Source organism: Camelina sativa, chromosome 17, assembly GCF_030686135.1.
Source record: "Camelina sativa cultivar CO46 ecotype springtype chromosome 17, ASM3068613v1".
Lineage (NCBI taxonomy): Eukaryota > Viridiplantae > Streptophyta > Magnoliopsida > Brassicales > Brassicaceae > Camelina > Camelina sativa.
The window spans coordinates 23,009,861-23,034,312 of NC_141896.1; the positions used below are offsets into that span (position 1 = coordinate 23,009,861).

At 38.2% G+C, this 24,452-nt stretch overlaps 1 protein-coding gene and 1 non-coding gene across 2 annotated transcripts; both read right to left on the reverse strand.

The window, feature by feature from the left end:
• Positions 1 to 1,794: 1,794 nt before the first annotated feature.
• LOC147924224 (putative cellulose synthase-like protein D6) lies at positions 1,795 to 5,091 on the reverse strand. Its single transcript, XM_087494110.1, has 3 exons — positions 4,657 to 5,091; positions 3,715 to 4,546; positions 1,795 to 3,625 (listed from the first exon to the last, which is right to left on the reverse strand). Exons 1-3 carry the CDS (start codon positions 5,001 to 5,003, stop codon positions 1,877 to 1,879), a joined length of 2,928 nt encoding a protein of 975 aa, XP_087350236.1. The 5' UTR covers positions 5,004 to 5,091; the 3' UTR covers positions 1,795 to 1,876.
• Positions 5,092 to 11,169: 6,078 nt separating this feature from the next.
• Positions 11,170 to 11,276, reverse strand: LOC147924225 (small nucleolar RNA R71). Its single transcript, XR_015587831.1, has one exon. It is a non-coding gene; the product is annotated as a small nucleolar RNA R71 (small nucleolar RNA).
• Between the last annotated feature and the right edge of the window lie 13,176 nt (positions 11,277 to 24,452).

Consider the following 24,452-nt stretch of genomic DNA (forward strand, 5'->3'; position numbering starts at 1 on the left):
ACTTGGATCACAAGAGCATTTAGACAATGTGCTACAGCAACTTTGAACCCGAATATTTGTAAAGCAACTTAGAATTTAAGAAGAATTCAGCCAATGTGCTACAACAGATCTTTGTACATATATACAGCGAACTACTAAAAAGACATCTCCATGCCGCTTCCTCAGCAGTACCAAGAAGGGTTTGAAACAAAGGCGGGTGCCAAGTAAACTGGATCAATGCATCTATTGTTCTCTCCGAAATATACTCCAAAAAAAGAAATGTTCTAAAATAAATTTCTGCTGCCGGGCTTTGAAACCAAAAATTTTAAGAGCAACTTAGATCTTAAAAACCATTTAGCCAATGGAATCTAGAGGATTGTTTGCATCTATATACAGCGTACTACTAAGAAATGAATCCCAAAGCCGCTTCCTCCGCTTTACCACGAATGAGTTGAAGGAAAGGCGGGTCCTAAGTAAATGGCTAGCACAATGTATCTCAAGTTCTCTCTGACATATACTGCACAAAAAAATTGTTCCAAAATAAATTTTCCACTGTCAGGATTTGAAATCAAAAATTTTAAGAGCAACTTGTATCTTAAAACCCATTTAGCCAATATGTTCTAGCGGATTGTTTGTATATAGAAACAGCTTACTACTAATAAATGCATCTCCAAGCCGCTTCCTCGGCTTTACCAAGAACGGTTTAAAGCAAAGGCGGATCCCAAGTAAAAGACTTGCACAATGTATCTATTGTTCTCTCCGACATATACTGCAAGAGAGAAATGTTCCAAACTAAATTTTCCGCTGTCGGGCATTGAACCCAGAATTTTAAAGAGCAACTTAGTTCTAAAGAGCATTTAGGCATTTAGACAATGTGCTACAGCGGATCTTTTAAATATATATACAGCGGACTACTAATAAGACATCTCCATGCCGCATCCTTGGCAATACCAATAAGGTTTTGAAACAAAGGCGGGTCCTAAGTAAAATAAGTAAAAAACTGGCACAATGGATATACTGCCAGAAAGAAATATTCTAGAATAATTTTTTTGCTTTGAACTCGGAAATTTGTAAAGCAACTTAGAACTTTAAAAAACATTTAGCCAATGTGCTACAGCAGATCTTTTGAATAATACACAGCGTACAACTAAGAAATGCATCCCCAAGCCATTTCCTCGGCTTTACCAAGAACGGTTTAAAGAAAAGACGGGTCCCAAGTAAAAGTCTGGCAAAATGTATCTTTAGAGCTCTCTGACATATACTGCAAGGAAGAATTGTTCCAAATTAAATTTTTCGCTGTCGGGCATTTTACGCGGAATTCTGAAGAGCAACTTAGATCTTAAGAAGCATTTAGCCAATGTGCTACAGCGGATCTTTTGAATATATATACAGCGGACGACTGAAAAGGAATCTCCATGCTGCTTCCTCAAGAAGGGTTTGAAACAAAGGCAGGTCCCAAATAAACTGGCATACTGCATATATGGTTCTCTCTGAAATTAAATTTACTCCAAAGAAAGAAATGTTCTATAATAAGTTTTCTCTGCCAGGCTTTGAATACAAAGCTAGGGTTCAATATGAAATTATTAATTAACCCTAAAAAACAAAACGTAAATAAGAAACACTTCCTAAAAAAATTGGAAATATTAGCCCCAATTAACCAACCTTCCTCTCGGTTGGACTTTCTGATCATAACAATCGCACAAAACATATAAAACCAGCCAAGACAATCTTAACGGATTAAACCATCCAAAACCAACATAAAAGAAACCACAATGGAATGATCTGTTTTAAAAAATAAATGTACGCTGTGTGACTTATATCACCACTCTGCTGTTTTCAGTTCCCAACCGGCAGCACTATAACATATATTTACATTCTCCTATCTATGGGGATGCATCTAAGTCACCAGAAACCATCCTCCATCAATGTCCGAATTCTTGATAGTAATATAGAGAAGAGACAAGCAAATAGCGATAAGTCCTGACCAAACATACACAATTGTCGGTGTTCTTCCTCCTCTTCCCATCAAACCTTTCGCAAACGGATACATATGAAGCAACACCCAAGCAGCAAAGAAAGTCCCACCAAGAAGATTACTCCACTGTGGTCTCTCACTGAAAACAGTCCTACAAACCGCGAAGAGTATCGCTACGATGTTCAAGATTATGATAGTCAAAGGAAGAATCATCAGAGCAGTCCATTTAAAGAGATAAAGATCAGCGAAATCATCCTCTTCTTCATCTCCTCCTGTTGAAGATTTTGAAGTCAAGGTGAATGAGATTTCGATTCCGGCTATGACTTTGAGTATACCTTGAAGCACCGCGACTAAATGTGCGCTAGTGCCGCCTATTAACCAGAACTGTTCGTTTCTCCACCATTCTTCTAAAGAGATACCTGACCACTTGACTTCAAGAACAGCTAATCCACAGAGAGACAATGTGATTATCAAAAGATAAACGAGGAATGATCCGGTGAGTGTTTCAACAACGAAGTGACCAGAGAAGAGAGATAACGGCGGGAGGAAGCAATAGGTTAAGATGAAAATGCTTGTGAATGGGTATATTCCAACGTTGAGGTAAGATATTCTCTGGAAAAATTTGAGTTTTCGACCCGCGAAGATAGCGTTGTTTCGGGAGAAGAAGATCTCGACTGAACCAGTGGCCCAACGGAGAACCTGGTGGAGCCGGTCAGTTAGGTTTATAGGTGCGGTTCCGCGGAATGCGTCTGGCTCCGTTACACAATAGAATGATCTCCATCCTTTTTCGTGCATTCGAAAACCTGTCACCACATCTTCGGTTACTGATCCGTAGATCCATCCGACATTGATTCCCCATTCTGTTTTGTCCTCGTACCAACAAGAGATCACGTTAACCGCCTCGTTTACCATCGCAACATCAAGCGGTTCACGGCTTCCGGTTAAAGAACCAGGAGGACGCCCGCGTCTGCTCGAGTGAACCGAAGCTAGTGGCCTACCTTGAAACTCCGCGACCTTAACTGAACTCACGAGCATACTCGAGCTACCGAATTGCTTTGGAATCAAACTCTGATCTTCGTCCTCGACGTCAATGTAGTGCTCTGGTTCAGAAGCTACGGTTGCGGGCCTGCGTTTCTTGATCCGCGGGAAACAGCAGTCGTAACAACCAGATGGTTCTTCGTACGCCACAAAAACATCAGGCGGGTCAAAACCGTAAAGCGCTGTTCGACGGAAGAGGCATCCTGTCCCAACATACATTGGACCTTGGATCCCATCGAGAGCCCGTAGATTAATGTCAAAGAAAACAGTATTTTTGTTAGCATAGCGGTCAGAAGGATCGATTCCTTCAAACCTCTGCGGAAACTGAACATAGCAAACGCGGTCACCATCACGGTCCATCATGAAACAGATCCCATTTCTAAATGCTTTAGAGTTGTAGACATAATGGTCACAGTCCAAGTTCAAGATGAACGGTCCATTAGACATTATAGCCGAGGCTCGTACCAAAGCATTCATAGCTCCTGCCTTCTTGTTATGGTCATAGCCAGGTCGTTTCTCGCGGCTCACGTAAACAAGCATCGGCAAACGAATGTCTATCCCTTCAAAATCAAGTGTGCGCCCTTCACCACCTCTCCCCATAACTGGTTTGTCTCGTGGAGGATCAAGTAATACCTACAAGCAAAACAAAAATCACCATTCTCAACGAGTCAAAACTCAAACGCTATATATCAAGCAGATCTCAAACCATGCGTTTTATTTACCTGTATGACACTAGCGTGATCACCTCTGGAATGGTGCGGACAAGGGACAGCCCAAGTACCTGGCCAGTGAGTTCCATCGCTCATCCAAGTAGCTTTAGGAGCTACTAAAGCAGGCCTTGGCTCCTTGAATTGGTCCTCTTCAACTCTAATCTTCCAATGCTTCCATTTCTCTAAAGCTTTAATCTCTTCTTTGCTATTAAACGCATCCGATCTCCTTCTAATGGAATGAGACAGCGCGTTAACCCGAACCTTAAACTCCTCGTAACCTCGTTTCACATACCGTTGATCTCTAACAAAATCATGCCTCACCATTCCCTTATAAGGATCCCTCTTCAAACCAAAGTAAGTCTCCGGATTCCTCGGCTCGATGTTATGTTTCCTGCAAAACGGCACCCATGTTTTCGCAAAGCTAGCCGCTTCAGCCATTGCTTCAAAGGTAAGAAGCGATCCTCCATCATCTGAGAGATAACAAGAGAGCTTCTGAACAGGATAATCAACGGATAAAATGGAGAGGATTGTGTTGGCTGTGACCAATGGAGGCTCTTTCTCTGCATCAGCCGTTGAAACAAACACATCAATACCCGGAAGATCCGATTTCTCGGTCGGTTTATCGGGCTCTGATGACGGTTCGAATGTCTCCTTTAAGGCTTCGATATCGGTTCCGTGGTTCACAGGGAACAACTTAGGGATTTGGTCGAGTAACCAAGAGAAAGCAAACCAGATTTCGCAGGTTACAGAGAGTAACCATAACCATATTGCTTTGTTGTTTGGGTTTCTGATTCTCCAGATGAGAAACAGAACAAGAGATACAACTCGAACAACTATTAGAGTCCTGTAATAATAATAAAAAAAAAATATATAAACAAAATCACAACACATCCTGAAAAGTGTGACATCAAAGTGTTTGTAACTGACACGTGCAGAGAGAGATAATATTAGTACCGATAAAGAGCGATGATGAGCGGAGAGATTTTAACGATACGAGTTAAAGGATGAGCTATCTTGTAACGCAAGGTATCTTCTTCTTCTTCATCTTTTTCGTCTTCTTCTTCTTCACTGTTTCTCAGATCGGTTTGATCCGGTTCGTCGTCTTTGCAAGATGACCCGGAATCGGTGTCTCCCGGAGCGGTCGGAACCGTCGCCGGATTTGGATCGATGTCACGGAGAACGATTGGAAGAGACGCCGGGTTGTTGTCCGGCGTCGGAGGGACCTGGACGATGTCACGGAGTTCCATGTTTTTTCCTCTTCTCGTCGAATCCGAAGAACGTTTCTTGCGTTGGGAAATCATTGGTTTGTGCTTACAGCAAGCCTGCTCTAATTGATTCTCACCGGTGAAGCAGAATACAAAGCTAGGGTTGAATATTAAATTAACCCTAGAAATTAAAACAAAACGTACGTAAACTAAAGAAGAAAACTTCCATTTTTTCACCAAAAAATTTGTAAACATTAGCCCCAATTTAAAAGTTTTAAATTTTAAAAATTGATTATAACAAGAACTATAATCTTCATATAAAACCAGCCAACCCAATCTTAACGGAGTAAACAATCCTCCAGAAACAACAATGGAATGATCTGTTTAGAAAAACAAAAAAACGTATGCTATGTTTCTTATATCACCCACTCTGTTTCACTTCCCACCATGCAGCACTAATGACTATAACATATATATATATATATGTTAGAAATAGGTTTGTGCGATGCGCGAGATATATTTAATTTTATTTTTATTAATTATGATATATTTTAAATTTAGAAACGTATTTTTTATATGATTTTTTAAAAAAAAAGTTAATAATTGTTCCTTTTTATATATGGTTCTTAATGTTTGGATGCAAAATAAAATAAACAAAACATATCGAAAATTTTTTTGTGGAAATAATTAAATCCCTCAAAGTTTTGTTGTTTTGGATTTTACTGTTTTGTGATAAATTGTTAGGTTCTTAGAGCATCTCCAACCCCACTCCATTTTAAAGTCAAAACTCTGTTATAGAGTAACATTTGCTATAACCCTACTCTATATCTTACTCTAAAATAGAGTAAATGGTAAGATTACTCTATATGCAACTTTAATTTTTTACACTAACTCTATTTTTTAGCATAAAATAGATTGACATATTGAAAAAACTATGCTCTATTTTAGAGTAAAAAATAGAATATATTGGAGATAGTTTTAGCACACATGAAATTTGTGTAGAGACCAGATATCAGACATTCGAAACGAAAATTGAGTATTGAAAATTGTTTACAAATAAATCTCATCTTTCCCTACATCTTTTCCAAAGCTGTAATATATAGATGTGATCAAGACTTATATGATCGTAAAGAAAAATAATTGATAAATATTTATCTTTTTGCGAGTGGTTTTACAATTTTATATATTCTTTAACTCAATCTTGATATTTGATTTTCTTTTTGACTCTACCATATGTTGCTACGGTTTGATTTTCTTCAGTTAGCCTCCTAACAAATATCTTGTGAATTAGAAACTCTATATGAATGCTTAGAATGTGTTATACTTCTATGATGATGTTATTTCTCTGTCCTTGTCTCTATTCTTATTCATTATGTTCTTTTAATTGTAAAAAAAAAACAAACTCTCCAACATGTCAATTGGTGTAGATGGAAGGGAAGACAAAATTAGAAAAATTGATATAAACAATAGATACATTCCAATTATTTTTCTGACATAACTACATTTCTAATTTATTTTAACTTACATCTAAATGCTTTTTTTAATTAACTATATAAAACCTTATAATATCTATATGTTGACTTTTCCATCAGATTTTGATGATTTTAAAATAAGATATGTGAGGAAAAAAAATCAGACCAACTCAAATTCATCTAATCAATAAACTAAACTTCTAAAACCTGAATTTTGTACTATACTAATGAGATTATGAATCTAGACAATATGTTTTACAAGGTAACAGAAGAATCACCAATGATTATTTTGAATATTTAATAAGTGTACTCATGATTTATCATATACTCCAGTGTTTAGTCTCTAATCTTGTAATCACCCTTAATATAAAAAAATAGAAATAATGCATATTAAAATATGGCTCATGTCATAAAAATTTATGAAATAGCTTATGCTATATCTTACATTAAATTTTGAATAAAATTCATGTAAAGAAAAATGTGTCAATGTTTTTTTAGATTCGATATATTATATCTATTTTCTAATCATTTTAAAATAAATATTATAATTACCATTAAATTATTTTGTGAAACTATTGTTTCCTATTATTTCATGGGGTGATTAAGCAATTATGTTATTTTTATTTCTTTTAGTACATACGTTTTAAAGACAGTGAAACTTTAACTTATAGAATATTTAAATATAATTAAAATTTTGTCTTTAATACAATATATATGATTATTGGATACAATGTGATTTTTTAAGTATATTAGAACACATTTTATATTTTTAAATTAGTCTGTCATGAATTAATTTGGCTTCAATTTTTATTTTAAAAGTATGAAAACTTTTTTTGTTTTAATTGGTTCGATCAGCAGTTTCATTTTTATCTCAGTGTTATCTTTAATACAATATATATGATTATTGAATACAATGTGATTTTTTTAAATATATTAGTATATATTCTATATTTTAAACTTAGTCTATCATAAATGAACTTGGTCTCAATTTTTACTTTAAAAGTATGAAAACTTTTTTTTCTTTTAATTGCTTTGATCAGTAGTTTTATATTTAAGTTATATGGTGTATGCTTTCATTAGGAAATATTTTATATATTAAAACTAAAAAGTTGGAAAAAAATATATTTTTGTAACAATGTGATTTTTTTTTAAGCAAACTATACACCATATAAGACATAAATAAAATAAAAGTATGAAAAAAAGTTTAATTTATGATTAGTGATAAAGACATGTGTCACAAATATAGAACGCCAAGTATCGCATTGGCAGACAAAGTTAGAAAAAACCTTCTCATATTTATATATATATTAAAACTAAAAAGTTGGAAAAAATATATTTTTGTAACAATGTGATATTTTTTTTAAGCAAACTATACACCATATAAGACATAAATAAAATAAAAGTATGTAAAAAATGTTTAATTTATGATTAGTGATAAAGACATGTGTCACAAATATAGAACGCCAAGTGTCGCATTGGCAGACAAAGTTAGAAAAAACTTTCTCATATTATATAAGATACTAGGATTTACCCCGTGGTATACCACGGGTCCATTTCTTTTATTTTTTTTCTTTGATTTCTAAATCAATAAACCCATGCATTCTGAAGAAATTAATTCAAATATTTCATTATAAGTTTGAATATGTCATTATAATTTCGAATCAAAAATTAGTTCCTCTATTTTTAACTAAAATAAATATAGAAAATATGTATTTGATACTAATAAAAGTGTAAATATTCATTATATATTAAAATAACTCAAATGTAAAATAATCCATATCCAGATATACTTGTTTGGTTACAAAAATCCTAAAACAAATTTTAAAATATATATCCGTTTATAAAATTTTAAGTCACATCATATACTGAAAAAAAATCTAAAATTTTATTAACTTTGTGTAATAAATAGTAATTAAAATAATTAAATATAAGATTAAATAAAAGTGAAAGGAGGATTATATTTTAATCTAACATATTACTTTAAATTTTAGATAGATTTTAGGAAAGTTAAAATTAATATTATCAAATAAGGAAATGATTATGTTTGATTGTAAAGATTGTAGAGAATTTAGTTGGGACTTGTTTGGATACAAAGATAAAAAAAGATGGCACAAAAATGTACGCCAAAAAGATAAATAAATATATATATATATATAAACCATCCTCCATCAATCTCCGAATTCTTAATAGTAGTGTACAGAAGAGAGAATCGGATAGCGACAAGTCCTGACCAAACATACACAATTGTCGATGTTCTTCCTCCTCTTCCCATCAAACCTTTCGCAAACGGATACATATGAAGCAACACCCAACCGGCAAACAAAGTCCCACCAAAACGGCTGATATGTCTATATTTTGTCTCCTTTTAGCATATGTTTATCATGCATTTAGCTAGGACAACTGATTGTTTTGCAACATTTTCTAGTCTTTTCTATACACTTTGCATGTCTAGGTAGCTATTGCATCATCCTTGCATACATTATGCATTTTGGAGTATTTCAGGTATCTAGGAGACGATCGCCGTTCGAGTCGCTGTTCGACGTCGTTCGAGTCACCCACTCAAGCAACACCTTGACCATCGATCGAGTCGCCATTCGAGTCGTCCTTCGAGCCACCGGTCGGGGGATTCAGCTTTCGACGTCTTCATAAAAGTTGTATAGAATTGAGTCATCTTTCCAATGCCATTTATTTCAAGCCAATCGGAGCTGTGGTTCAAAAGTTATCATCGTTTTAGTGTAAGCGTATACATCCAGCTCGAGTCGCGCTGTCGTGCCGTTCGAGTCGTGCCGTTCAAGTCGCGCTGTCGTGCCGTACGAGTCGCGCTGTCGTGCCGTTCAAGTCGCGCTGTCGTTCTGTTTGAGTCGCGCCACTCGAGCCAACGCCATCACTCCACTCGAGCCAACGCCATCACTCCACTCGAGCCAACGCCATCACTCCACTCGAGCCAACGCCATCACTCCACTCGAGCCAACGCCATCACTCACTCGAGCCATTACTCGTTCGCACATGTCAGGAAGACGTTCCATTTTACACGCTTCAGGAGATTCCCAAACCGACTCTTCATCTTGTCGTTTTAAGTTTTAGGGATTTTATGTCTTTACTATAAATACGTTTTGTTAAGTCTTTGCGAGAGGATCTTAGTTTTTATCTCGTTTTTATTTTGTAAGGTTTTCCTAGCCACCAAAAACCGTTTTCTGACTTTGTATCCAGATATCTTTTAATACATTGAGTATTTGCATTTGATTTCTTCTACAAACTTGTTTATCTCATTTTTACCTATCTAAGAATGCTTGTTTCAATGTTTTCTGAATTTGTATTGTTGATGATGATTTCCGGATCTGAGTAGTGCCTTAGTTCTTGAGGATGGGATAGATTAGGTGGAGGATCTTAGGATGTAGGGTGTTTAAGCTTGATTTGTATGATTCCCTTCTGGACTAGAGTTAGAATTACTAGTTTCTCTCTGATCAATTGGAACTAGGTTCGAGACATTTCCACACCCAAAAGGTGTTCGATGAAATGTCTGACCAACTAGTGCCAGAGACTTACTTTCCTAGCCTAAGAGATTAGTTGTCTAGGATGTTTGTTGACATGAATGAACTTGTTTGTCATGCCTGCTCGACCACGTTTCTCTAGCGAGAGCTAGGTATGGAAGTGGTTGAGTCTGAGTAGCTTTTACCAAGAGATTGGATTAGCTAAGTTGTGATGTTCATTGTTTAGGGATAGATTGCTTGTGGCATGTTAAACACTCTGTAGACTAGGATACTCCACCGACATCAATTACTCCCATCCTTAGGACTTTTATCTTTCTGATTTTTATTACATTCCCGAGACTATTTTGTTCCTCGTTTTCTTGTAGTTCATGCTTAGACTCGTTTAAGTTTCTATTCATTTCTGCTTCTTGTCATGCAATCTCGTTTCTAGTTCTGTAACTCATTTTCGTTTTGCATTTTGACCATTCTAGGATTGTTAGACAAACACTCTTCTTGAATTGGCTTGACTTGTGATTGCTTGATTGCATCTTGATTGTTAGCAACATCCCATTTGGATTGACACCTTAAGTACTACAACTACATAAGGTTAATTGAACCTGCTAGGATAGGAGACACAAAAATCCTAGTATCAATTTGGCGCCGTTGCCATTTGGGATTCTTTTTGCTACATTTAAGATTTCAGGTTTTGCAAGATTAAGTTCTGTTACACTTATCATTCCGAGTACTGACTTGCTTTGGTTTTCTGCTTGTTTGTTTTGCATCTCAGGTTCCTGTTGATTGACACCTTGCATGCACACCAGATCAAGAGGGCATCAGAGTCTCCTTCCTGTGATCGACGAAATCAACCGGTTGCAAAGCCCACGACAAGCTCGTCAACCCATTGAGCATCCTGCACACGTCACTATGGAACAACAGCATGAACCACATCAGGGACCGCGAAACATTGGTGCTGGGGATGCACCGAACACTCACACTCAACGTGCTGGAATCGTCCCTCCCGCCGTGCCGAACAACAACTTCGAGATCAAAAGTGGTCTGATTACCATGATCCAAGGAAACAAGTTTCACGGGTTGCCTATGGAGGATCCACTCGACCACTTGGACGAGTTTGACCGTCTTTGTGGTCTCACCAAGATCAACGGCGTGAGTGAGGATGGTTACAAGTTGCGCCTTTTCCCTTTCTCCCTGGGAGACAAGGCTCACCAATGGGAGAAAAACCTTCCCAAGGGATCAATCACCACCTGGGATGGTTGCAAGAAGGCATTCTTGGCCAAGTTTTTCTCCAACTCTAGAACAGCACGTCTCAGGAATGAGATTTCCAGCTTCACTCAGAAGAGCTCAGAATCATTCTGTGAAGCATGGGAGCGTTTCAAGGGTTACCACAGCCAGTGCCCACACCATGGTTTCAGCAACGAGTCATTACTGAGTACTCTCTACCGTGGTGTCCTTCCTAAAATACGTATGCTGCTTGACACTGCTTCTAAGGGTAACTTCCTGAACAAGGACGTAGATGAAGGTTGGCAACTGGTGGAGAATCTCGCTCAGTCCGACGGCAAGTACAAGTGGATTATGACCGCACATTTCACGGCGATGCTGGTTCTGAAGAGAAGTACAAGAAGGACCTCAAGATTGTCAATGAGAAGCTTGACCGTATCTTGCTGAGCCAGCAGAGGAGCGTCCACTTTGTCTCTGAGGACGACCCTTTCCAAGTTCCAGATGGGGAGGCTGAGCAGAGTGAAGAGATCAGCTATGTTCAGAATCAGGGTGGATACAACAAAGGTTACAACCTCTACAAGACGAACCCCAATTTGTTTTACCGAAGTACCAATGTTGCTAATCCACACGATCAGGTGTACCCGCCTCAACAAAAACAGCAAGGGCAACAAAAACCTTTTGTGCCTTACAATCCGGGATTCGCTCCAAAACAACAGTTCCAGCAGGGTTACCAAGCTCCCTTAGGACCACCGCCAGGATTTCGCCCTCAACCAGTTCAGCCTACACCAACCCCAGATCAAGAAATGAAGCAGATGATGCAACAAATTCTTCAGGGCCAAGCTAGCGGTTCCATGGATACTACAAAGAAGTTCGCTGACCTTAGTCAGAGGATGGAATGTTCCTACAATGATCTGAACGTCATATTCAAAACTCTGAATTCGAAGATAAGGTACATGGAGGGCCAATCGGCTTCTACTTCTGCCCTAAAGCCTGGCCAATTCCCAGGTAAAGCTGTTCAGAACCCCAAGGTGTTCGCCAATGCCATTACGCTGAGAAGTGGGAAAACATTGCCTCCCAGACAAGGAGTTCCAGACGTCACTAAGGACAGTGAGGAATTAGCTAGGGAGGATTTTGGTCAGGATGACGCTCAGATGGAGAACCCAGACGAAGCAGTCAAAGACCCGGTTGAACCAGTGACGCAGTCCGAACATGAAGCGGTTAAGGAGCCTGTTGTTTCTGAAGACAGACCTGCGAGGTTCATCCCTCCACCGTACAAGCCTCCTCTACCATTTCCAGTGAGGTTCAAGAAACAGCTTACTGAGAAATACAAAGCCTTGTTCGAAAAACAAGTCAAGGAGATTGAGTTGAGGATGCCATTGCTGGATGCATTCGCACTTGTTCCTCACTACCAGAAATTCCTCAAGGACTTAGTGATGGAGAGATCAAAATAAGTTCAAGGCATGGTTGTACTAAGTCTTGAGTGCAGTGCAATCATCCAGAAGAAGGTTGTACCCAAGAAGTTCAAAGATCCTGGATCATTCACTCTACCCTGCTCCATTGGACCTATGTCTTTTGAGAGGTGCTTATGTGATCTTGGCGCTTCAGTGAATCTGATGCCATTCTCTGTGGCTAAGAGGTTGGGTTTCACAAGGTTTAAGGGATGCGACATCTCCCTCATCCTTGCAAATAGATCAGTGAGACTTCCACATGGTATCTTAGAGGACTTACCTGTCAGGATCAGAGACGTGGAAGTGCCAACCGACTTCGTGGTTCTGGAGATGGATGAAGAACCTAAAGATCCTCTGATTTTAGGAAGACCCTTCCTAGCGACTGCTGGAGCCATCATTGATGTCAGAAATGGCAAGATTGATCTCAATCTGGGCGACGATTTCATTATGAAGTTTGACATCAAGGATACTTTGACGAAGCCAACAATAGGAGGACAAGTCTTCTACATTGAGGAGATGGATAAGTTGGCTGATGAGCTGTTGGAGGAACTGGCTGAGGAGGATCATCTCAGAACTTCTCTAACCAAGGATGGAGAAGAAGGGTTTCTGCATGGGGAGACCACTTGTTACAAGCATCAGCTAGATTCCCACAGAGAAACGGATGGGTCAGAGGAATTCGAGCAACTATCTGACGCAGAGAAGGTACATGCAGTTGAGACAGAGAGTTCAAAACGTGATATGTCCCACTCGACCGACGTCAAGACCCGACTCGAGACACCAATGTCCCGCTCGATCGAGTTGCACCCCTCTCACTCGACCGCGATCATTCCAGACTCCCATGCTGACGACTAGTCGGAACTGAAAGCTCCAAAGGTTGAACTCAAAACTCTTCCTTCCAGGCTCAGGTACGTCTTTCTGGGAACCAATTCTACTTATCCTGTTATAGTGAATGCTAGGTTGAGTGATGATGAACTGGGGATGCTAGTAACTGAGCTAAAAAAGTATAGAAAGGCTATTGGTTATTCTTTAGATGATATCAAGGGAATTTCACCTAGTCTTTGCACCCATAGGATCAATCTTGAAAATGAATCATATGCTAGTATTGAACCCCAAAGAAGATTGAATCCTTATCTGAAAGAGGTAGTTAAGAAAGAAATCCTAAAACTACTTGATGCTGGAGTTATCTATCCTATCTCTGATAGTACTTGGGTATCTCCAGTGCACTGTGTACCTAAGAAGGGAGGCATAACTGTGATCAAAAACGACAAAATGAGTTAATCCCAACTAGAACCATCATAGGACATAGGATGTGTATAGATTATAGGAAGTTGAATGCTGTATCTAGGAAAGATCATTTTCCTCTGCCCTTCATTGATCAAATGTTGGAAAGACTAGCTAGTCATCCCTATTATTGTTTCCTTGATGGGTATAGTGATTCTTCCAAATCCCTATCCACCCAAATGATCAGGAAAAGACAACATTTACTTGTCCCTATGGCACTTTTGCCTACAAACGCATGCCATTTGGTTTGTGCAATGCTCCTGCCACCTTTCAGAGGTGCATGAATTCAATTTTCTCGGATTTAATTGAGGAGTCAGTGGAAGTGTTCATGGACAACTTCTCTGTATACGGTTCCACTTTCTCCTCCTGTTTGTTGAATCTGTGCAGGGTATTGACGCGATGTGAGGAGACGAACCTGGTGCTGAACTGGGAGAAGTGCCATTTCATGGTTGAAGAAGGGATCGTTCTGAGACACAAAATTTATGAGAAAGGGATTGAGGTTGACAAAGCTAAGATTGAGGTCATGGTTCAGCTTCAACCACCTAAGACAGTGAAGGACATCAGGAGTTTTCTGGGACATGCTGGGTTTTACAGGAGATTCATCAAGGACTTCTCAAAAATTGCAAGACCTTTGACAAGGTTGCTGTGCAAGGAGGTTGAGTTCGAATTTGATGCAGCATGTTTGGAAGCCTTCAGGAAGATCAAGGAAGCCTTGGTTTCAGCACCCATAGTGCAAGCTCCGAATTGGGATCATCCTCTTGAGATCATGTGTGATGCTTCAGACTTCGCAGTTGGAGCAGTTCTGGGACAGCGTATTGACAAGAAGCTTCATGTCATCTACTACGCGAGTCGCACCTTGGACGAGACCTAGGGAAGGTATGCTACCACAGAGAAGGAACTCCTAGCAGTTGTGTTTGCATTCGAGAAATTCAGGAGTTATCTTGTGGGTTCGAAGGTCATTGTGTATACTGATCATGCCGCTCTAAGACACATCTACTCGAAGAAAGATACCAAACCGAGACTGTTGAGATGGATCCTGCTTCTCCAAGAGTTTGACATGGAGATAGTCGACAAGAAAGGAATAGACAATGGAGTTGCAGACCACTTGTCAAGGATGAGGATTGAAGATGCTATTCCAATAGATGACTCAATGCCTGAGGAACAACTTCAAGTCGCCCAGGTTTGTGAGCAGATGCATGACGCCGGGGTTGAGAACCTAAAAATCAACTGTATGGCGATCACCTCGGATACTGCGCCATGGTATGCTGATTTCGTGAATTACAAGGTCTGTGGAGAAGTTCCTGATGACATGGATCCCTACAGGAAGAAGAAGTTTTTCAGAGAAGTCAACCACTACTTCTGGGATGAACCCTATCTGTACAAGAGAGGTTCTGACGGTCTGTTCAGAAGATGCATAGCAGAAGGGGAAGTACAGGGAGTGCTTGAGCACTGTCACGGCTCCACCTATGGAGGTCACTTCGCCACATTCAAGACATCTCAGAAGGTTCTTCAAGCAGGCCTCTGGTGGCCAACCTTGTTCAAAGACGCTCACAGTTTCATCGCCAAATGTGACGCTTGCCAAAGGATGGGCAACATCACAAGAAGGAATGAGATGCCCAAGAATCCGATCCTGGAAGTAGAAATATTTGATGTTTGGGGTATAGACTTCATGGGACCTTTCAACCCTCCATCTAATGGTAACGTCTACATTCTTGTAGCAGTTGATTACGTTTCCAAGTGGGTTGAGGCCATTGCCAGTCCTACCAATGATCACAAGGTAGTTCTGAAGCTGTTCAAAAGTATAATCTTTCCAAGGTACGGGATACCCAAAGCAGCTATTAGTGATGGTGGTACTTACTTCGTCAACAAGGTGTTTGAGAGTATGCTGAGAAAGTATGGGGTCAAGCACAAGGTGTCTACTGCGTATCACCCTCAGACAAGCGGACATGTGGAAGTTTCGAACAAACAGATCAAGGGTATCTTGTCAAGGATTGTTGGAGTTTCGAAGAAAGATTGGTCTGTCAAGTTGGACGAGACTCTCTGGGCATACAGAACCGCGTTCAAGACGCCAATAGGACAAACACCTTTTCAGTTGATCTATGGTAAAGCATGTCATCTCCCTGTAGAGGTTGAGTATAAGGCACTTTGGGCTATCAAGTTGCTGAACTTGGATATTAACGCAGCTCAGGCTAAGAGGACTCTTGATCTACATGAGTTGGAAGAAATCAGACTTGACGCCTATGAGAGCTCAAAGATCTACAAAGAAAGGACCAAGAATTTTCATGACAAGAAAATTGTTGTCAAGGAGCTCAAGACTGGGGATCAGGTTTTGCTTTTCAACTCCAAACTTAAGTTATTCCCTGGTTTTGTCCAAAAAAAAAGTTATTCCCTGGAAAGCTTAAGTCTAGGTGGTCTGGACCTTTTGACGTCAAGGAAGTTCTGCTATTCGGAGCTATCACTCTTCTGAACAAGTATGGTAGTGAATTCACTGTAAATGGTCAGAGAGTCAAGAAATATTTAGCTGATCAAGTCCGACCAGAGGGGTCTTCTGTGCTCCTCTATGAACCCCCAAAAGCCTAAAAAGCTGAAAAGTCAAGCTAGAGACTTTAAACAAGCTCACTTGGGAGGAAGTCCCAAAGGTATCACTGTAAATATATTTTTTTAGGATCCTTGTGTTTTTTTAATTTTTGTTTTTGATTTTCTTGTGTTCAGGAATCTACAGTAGGAAGTTTGAGCTAAAAAAAAAAAGGGGGCAGTCAAATTAGTGAGATCAGAGTCAGACCTTATGATGTGTTTTACAGAAATGAAGGGGGAAAAAGGAGAAAAAGCATAGTAAATGAGAGAGTATATAAAAAATGGTCAATCCACTTGCTTCCCACCCCCCCCCCCCCCCCACATGAACCTTTATCAGCTCGCATCACCCATCTCTCTTGTTCCCTCTCACCAAACACATCATCTTTTTGTCCCATCAACCCACTACACCCACACAACTCTCCTTCTATTTAGACGTTACCTCACCTCTCTCTTCACTCTCACCCACCAACCATCTCTTAATTATTTCACTCACTTTCTTTTCCACTCTCTATCTCTTTGCTTGATTTCACAAGGTGATCAGCTGCATCACACACCGTTGAAGTTCAACCACCGCCGCGATATTGTTTTCACCTTCCTCTCACTCGACCTAGTCGAACCAACCGCCATCATTCTGCAACTCGACCGTGATTCTAACCGTCCTCATTCCACCCACCGTCACTCGACTTCACGCATTGCTCCACTCGATCCATCTCACTCCGTACCATCTAGCCATTGTTCACACTGTTCTCACAAACTCCAGCTTCGCCGACGTCGACTCGACCCTCGCCGAATTCACCTCGCTCGAGTCGCCGACCTCTCCGCTCGACCACGTTTCTCTAGCGAGAGCTAGGTATGGAAGTGGTTGAGTCTGAGTAGCTTTTACCAAGAGATTGGATTAGCTAAGTTGTGATATTCATTGTTTAGGGATAGATTGCTTGTGGCATGTTAAACACTCTGTAGACTAGGATACTCCACCGACATCAATTACTCCCATCCTTAGGACTTTTATCTTTCTGATTTTTATTACATTCCGAGACTATTTCGTTCCTTGTTTTCTTGTAGTTCATGCTTAGACTGGTTTAAGTTTCTATTCATTTCCGCTTCTTGTCATGCAATCTCGTTTCTAGTTCTGTAACTCATTTTCGTTTTGCATTTTGATCATTCTAGGATTGTTAGACAAACACTCTTCTTGAATTGGTTTGACTTGTGATTGCTTGATTGCATCTTGATTGTTAGCAACATCCCATTTGGATTGACACCTTAAGTACTACAACTACATAAGGTTAATTGAACCTGCTAGGATAGGAGACACAAAAATCCTAGTATCAACGGCCACTCCACTATGGACTCTCACTGAAAACAGTCCTACAAACCGCGAAAAGTATTGCTACCATGTTCAAGATTATGATAGTCAACAGAGGAATCATCAGATCGGCGAAATCGTTGTCTTCGTCATTTCCTCTTATTGAAGATTTTGAAGTCAAGGTGAATGTGATTTCGATTCCGGCAATGACTTTGAGTATACCTTGAAGTAGGGCGACTAAATGTGCACTAGTGCTGCCTACTAACTAGAACTGGCTGTTTCTCCACCATTCTTCTAAAGAGATACTTGACCATTTGACTTCAAGAACACCTAATCTGCGAAGAGACAATGTGAGTGTTTCTTTTTTCAACCAAACATATAATTAGAAAAGAACTCCAAAATTGGTTGCCCAAACAGGAGGATAAGAGTTTACAAAAGAAATTTCAGAAACTAACGTACGCGAAGAACGAGCAAGGCAGTCTGTCCTCACATTTTACTCACGCGAAATCCTAGTAAGAGTAAAAGAGGAGAATGAAGCTCTGAGCAAACTGAAATTGTCTAGTAGATTGGAAAACGCCGGCCTTGCTTCAGGGGACTGCACCATCGCGACTAGCTCCACACAATCAGTTTCAAAGCATTGACAATCAAACCCGCCTGCCAAGGTAGACTCCATAGCCCAAACCATAGCATGTAACTCCGAGTGTAAAGGGGAATGGCTATGTTGATGGCTCCATGCTCCCAGGCAGATCGTCTTATCCTCACTATCACAATACCACCAACCCAGACCCACAAAAGGATCTGTAGCTTTCCAGGATCCATCAATCTGACAACGGAACAAAGGATCCCAGACTTCTGAAACCCGAACCTCCTGAGTCGACAAACGTCCCAGGGAATCCGCAGAGAATGATTTAGCCTCCTCCCAAAGTTACATATCATTAACCGCCTGGTTAATAACATCAATTGGGTCTCCCTCTGTAGCCTAGAAAAAGTTTTTATTCATATCCTTCCAAATCAACCATAAAATCCAAATTAGTTGAGGACGTAAATTTGAAGCGTCCAATGAGGAAGGCCCCCTCCAGAATATAAAATCTAAATTGGAAAAATCTGAATCATATGGGAAGCCAGCTGAGTTAATCGACACTATGGACAAATCCCAGATTCTAAGCGAACGAGGACACTCAAAAAGCGTATGATTAATTGTTTCAACCATCATAATGTTTACATCCTGTATCGCACCGTACACTCCGATGAGCAAGGCGTTCCATAACCGGAAGAGAACCTGAAGCAATCTGCCAGAAAAACTGTTGAACCTTTGGGGAAACATCAAGTTTCCAAGCCTAAGCCTTCATAGTCGTACACGTCGGCCCGTACTCAATCTCAGAAATTAAATCTCGTGCAAGCCGGTAGCCCGATTTGACAACAATTTTTAATATGACATATATAAAATTTGATTTATAAATTTTAGTTTAAAATCTAACTCTAGGCGTTCGGCGGAAACGGGTTATTCGGGTTGGTTTGTTCGGTTTTCTGTAAATTCGGTTTTTAAAAATTTTCACGTAATTAAACCAAAATTGAATTCGGTTCAGACCGATTGGTACACTATAAGACAAAAATGATCCAAAATAAGTTTTCCGAAAGGCTTTGAAACCAAAAATTGAAATGACCTGACCCTTTTTTTATAATAATAATAATCTAGTGATGACATACTCACCAACTACCTACCCACATTCAAACCCAACAGCGGAAATAACCAAACAATACCATTAATCAATAAACCAATAACCATATGTCTACAAACTCTAAACCAAAGATTCAGGAGCAAACAACATGGATCAAATAACCAGCAACCTAAACATTTGTTCTAGCCCACATGGTTCCATTCTAGCAACCTAACAGCCACATAGAACACAAAACCGAGCCTCTAGAACATCGTCCTCTTCATTGCCTTGATTCCACGATCACACTTTTCTTTTACCTGCACCACAAACACAAATTGAGATGCATGAGTATTGTCAAAAACACTCAGTGAGGCAATCCTCCCATCTACTAGGCTATACACACAAGCAACTGAGATACAAATGCTAAACAAGCAACAACCAAACACAAACAAACTAGAGAAACAAGTATCAGCTGCTGCTGAAAAGGATTGGTGTCGACCGACACTTTACTCTTGGTGTCGATCGACACTGCCTCTCAGTGTCGATCGACACACCTCCTTGGTGACGACTGACACCACCTCTTGGTGTCGACCAACACCACCTCTTGGTGTCGACCAACACCACCTCTTGATGTCGACCAACACCCCTCCTCGATCCGAAAACCCTAGACCCGACACTCGCCAAGTCTCTGCGCCGTGATCACCTCGGTGTTGATCGACACCCGACTCTGCAGACACATTCTGCTCGAAACCGAAGGCCGTAGATCCGTTTTCCAAAACCTCCAATCCATCCGAAACTCACCCAAAAGTCCTGGAAACTCATGGGAACCAACAACCAACAAACAACAAACAAGAAAACAACCACAAAACAAGCAATACAAAGGATTCTCAGGCTTATATCAGCCATGGTCATGCACTCACCTCTTTGCAGGAATTTTCTGTCCCAACAACAATGAATCCAACCCTTAGAAGGCTTATCCTTTGTTCCTAACACAAGATCTTCACTCCACAGTAACATATCTCCAAGGAAAAACACCAAAACTCTCAAAATCTCTCAAAAACCCAAGCGTTCTCTTTTCTCCCTCTGTTCCTTTCTGAAAACAACAATAAGCGGCTTCTACCATACCCTCAAGTCGATTCCCACTTAAATATGTCGGTTAAGGTTTCCCAAATCGAATCAGACCGAACCAAAACAACAATTTAAATCAACACAGTCGAACCGGAATTGATGTTGTCGATCGACACCCACTCCCAGAACCGGCTATCTGCTTCACGGATGTTACAGTAATTTTAATAGCAACTTAGATCTTGAGAAACATTTATTCAATGTGTTACAGTGGTGTTTTGTATATACATATATATCGGGTTACTAGGAAAGCATCTCCATGCCCCTTCCTCGGCTTTGCCAAGAAGGGTTTGAAACAAAGGCGGATCCGAAGTAAAAGAATGGAACACTGCATCTATGATTCTCTCGAAATATACAGCAAGAAAGAAATGTTCCAAAACAAAAAAAATTCTGATGGCAGGCTTTGAAACTAGAAATTTTAAGAGCAATTTAGATCTTAAGAAACATGCCAATGTTCTACAGCGGATCTTTTGTACATATATACAGTGGACTACTAGAAAGGCAGCTCCATGCCGCTTCCACGGCTTTACCGAGAAGGGTTTGAAACAAAGGCGGATCCCAAATAAAAAACTGACACAGTGCGTCGCTGGTTCTCTCTGATATATACTACAAGTAAACAATGTTCCAAAATGAATTTTACGTTGTGAGGTTTTAAACCTATAAATATTAGGGTGAGTTGGAGAAGAACTACATTTTGAAGATTATATAGGATATAATTTGCAAAGTGTGTGGTGGGAATGTGTGTGAGTGTGTGTGAGGGTGAGTATGGGTGAGTGTGAAAGGGTGTGAGTGAGATAGAGAGAGAACGTGGGTATGAGTGTGTGAGAGAGAAATGTGACTATAAGAGTTATATATATATATATATATATATATATATATTTATGACATCCCTTTCTTTCTAACCATTTAAATATTTGTTAATAATTTTTTTCCTAATTTGATATGCATTTTATTTTATTACTAGAATTTGAACCCGCGCACGCGCGAGATTTTAATTTAAAATATTTTTTGTCAATATAAATTCTTGAGCTCAAATATATTTATTGAAATTTTTGAGTATAAATCTATATAAACGCTAAACATAGTTTACTAAGTAACATACAACATATATATTGTTGAAGATAATGTTTATTTGTTATATTTATTTGCGAGAGATTTTAGTTTAAATTTTTAGGAATAAGAATCATTGAATATAAATATAATTAATCATTTAAAGTTTAAAAGATAAATCCAAATGAAATTCATACTTATTTTACTAATCTATATATAATATATATATTGTCTAATGTCGTAATAATGTTTTTCTGGTAAATCAATAATATATTATGTAGTAACAAAAAAAGACTTAAGAATCTCCCTTGAAGAGTACATTCCATATTTATATTCAATGAAAACATCACTTTAAAATTTCTAACGCCGAAGGTCGATCATTGACCTAATTATAGAAATCATTTAAATATATCGATATTCCACATTAAATGCAAATATACAAAGTTTCATGAGTATTTTTAGTATTATGTCGCTACAACAGAGTTATCCAAGTGCATCACCTGTCATATTAGAATTTCCGACCAAGTCAAGAATGCGTAAATAGTGAAATGATTAAACCCGACATCCGTTCACTAATCCAAGTAACATATATGTCTAAAGCCCTCATATGTTATTTTTAGATGTTAATTTTGTGATGCAACCTCAGCTTCATCTTCTAAAAAAAAACATGGTGTACTTTAATAATATGTTATTTCTGGCAATGTTTTTGGTTAAAAGCATTTGATCATAAATTGATAAAATCTCAAGCCTGTTTTATATTTTTTTTTATCATGTTATAAAATTTTAGCTCCGGTTGATAATATGCATTATGAGATATTGTGTACATGTCACTTTTTTGTAACGACTTACATATCATTTTTTCTATATTTTGTGACCATTGATTTTGAATTTTTTTAGATGGATTAAATTTTCAAGATTCTTTTTCATAGTTTTTCCCAAAAAAAAAACATTGTGACCCTTACAATGTCTTCGTTTTAGATCAAAACTTTTAAGTTGAGTTGAGTTATTAATCTTTTATTTTTCTATAAGTGAAACTGTTTCTTAGAAACTAATGTTTCACTTCAATTTTATTTTTATGTTTAGAATTTTATAAATACAATTACATAAATTATTTTTTTACTCCACCATGCATTAAAATCTTACTTATATTCTAAAACTTATTAATCCATTCTAAATTTTGGAATATGATTATTTTTTGTTCAAATTTGAATAATAATATTATTACTAAAATAAGTCAATAGTATTATTTTTACTATTTTAAAATGTTCATTTATTTAAAACATTTGGATTTAATATGAGTTTTTAAAGTGTTATGAATGAATAGATTAGAAGCTACATAGTAGATTAGTCTTTAAGATTAGGCCCAAATAAAAAGAATGAGTTGCTGACGTGGCAGCACCAGGAGTGAGGAAAGGTAATTTTATATATATATATGTTAAATATATATGATGTATATGATTGTTTTATACACATTTATTGTTGGATAGTTTTTAATCCGTGCTCGTTTATTGTTGGATGGTTTTCATCTGTGCATATTTATTGCTAGATTATTTTGATCAGAACACGTTTATGGTTGGATGGTTTTAATTATACAGGTTTTTTGTTGGAACAGATATATAATAAATGTAATAATAAATTTAATTATACAGGCTTGTAATAACCAATAACTAACAGATTATAATTATTGTTAAATAACCAATAATTATTACTTTCTATTGGTTATAATGATTGTAATATTCATTTTTTCCATTCTAAATTTAAATTTTGAGTTATAATAATTTTAATTTACAAATATTTCATAAGTCAGCCGTTTATGTCAATAACTCAGCTATATCAGTCAATTATTGGAGAAATACTTTTATTAAAATAATAAATTTCAAAAATTCAAATTCAAATTTTGAATTCCTTTTTAATAATAAATTGTTAAAAATATATTTATTACGTGTGGTTCTTAACAAGAAACATAATTATTGTTTGCGTCTCCCCAACAACACTTTTTGTATTCTCGAGAAGGTATATAATAAATTAATATGAACGTTGCATAACTCAGCCGTAACACCATTAATATGATCGTTGTATAAATCAGTTGTAACACCATAACTCAGCCGTGTTAAGTACATAACTCAGCCGTCACGTATATTATTGTTAAACGACGTCGTACGATTTGTTCTTTTAGTATAAACGATAGGATTGTAGTGATTTAGTGCTTTAGTAATCGAGTCAAGATGATGAGATCTCTGCGACGGAAACTCCAGAGCTGATGAGAAAACTTCTTTTGAAGCATTAACTGAGGTAGATCTCTGGACCATCTGAAATCTTAAAGCATTATCTTAATATTGTGTTTGTGGTAATGTAGGAGCTGAATCGTAAGGAAATAAAGATAAAAATGAGGTACGGTGAAATCCGGAGGCGCGACAAGGGTGTTCCAGTCGGGTGTAATTGTGGTGCGGTGGTTTTTCGTTGCCACTTCTAACGATCCTAGCACGAGAGGAGAACTTTATTTCAGTTTTCCGTATGAAATCACAGATGTAAAGATTTATGTATTCTTATTTTTGTGCTCTGCTTCTTGATTTTTTATACAAATTGGGATGTAATATAAGTTATGTACTATTTGTAAGGGTCCCGGTCAAGGCTGCGGTTTCAGGAGGTGGTGGACCGATGCATTGCGCGAAGAGTTTTGTAACGCCCGTGTCCCGCGATAATAGAAGATTTGAATTATGTCGTGAATTGTAGTGAAAAGCGGTTAATTTCACTTGGGTTTTTAAATTGGTCAATTTATTAATTAAACCAAATAATAGTTTAATTAATTATTGGTTTAGTTATTATGTGTTGAGTTAATTAAACCAGAAGCTTAAGTGTTGTGATTCAGTGATTGTGATTTGATTTGGTGGTGATGGGAGATGAGTTTAGGGTGAGGACGAAAGGGAG

Bases quoted from the DNA above. Each gene is read 5' to 3' on its own strand.
- LOC147924224 (XM_087494110.1), bottom strand. From the start codon at position 5,003: ATGATTTCCCAACGCAAGAAACGTTCTTCGGATTCGACGAGAAGAGGA. The intron at 4,547-4,656 runs GTACTAATATTA...TTATTATTACAG, and splicing joins CTCATCATCGCTCTTTATCG to GACTCTAATAGTTGTTCGAG. The intron at 3,626-3,714 runs GTAAATAAAACG...TTTTGCTTGTAG, and splicing joins ATCACGCTAGTGTCATACAG to GTATTACTTGATCCTCCACG.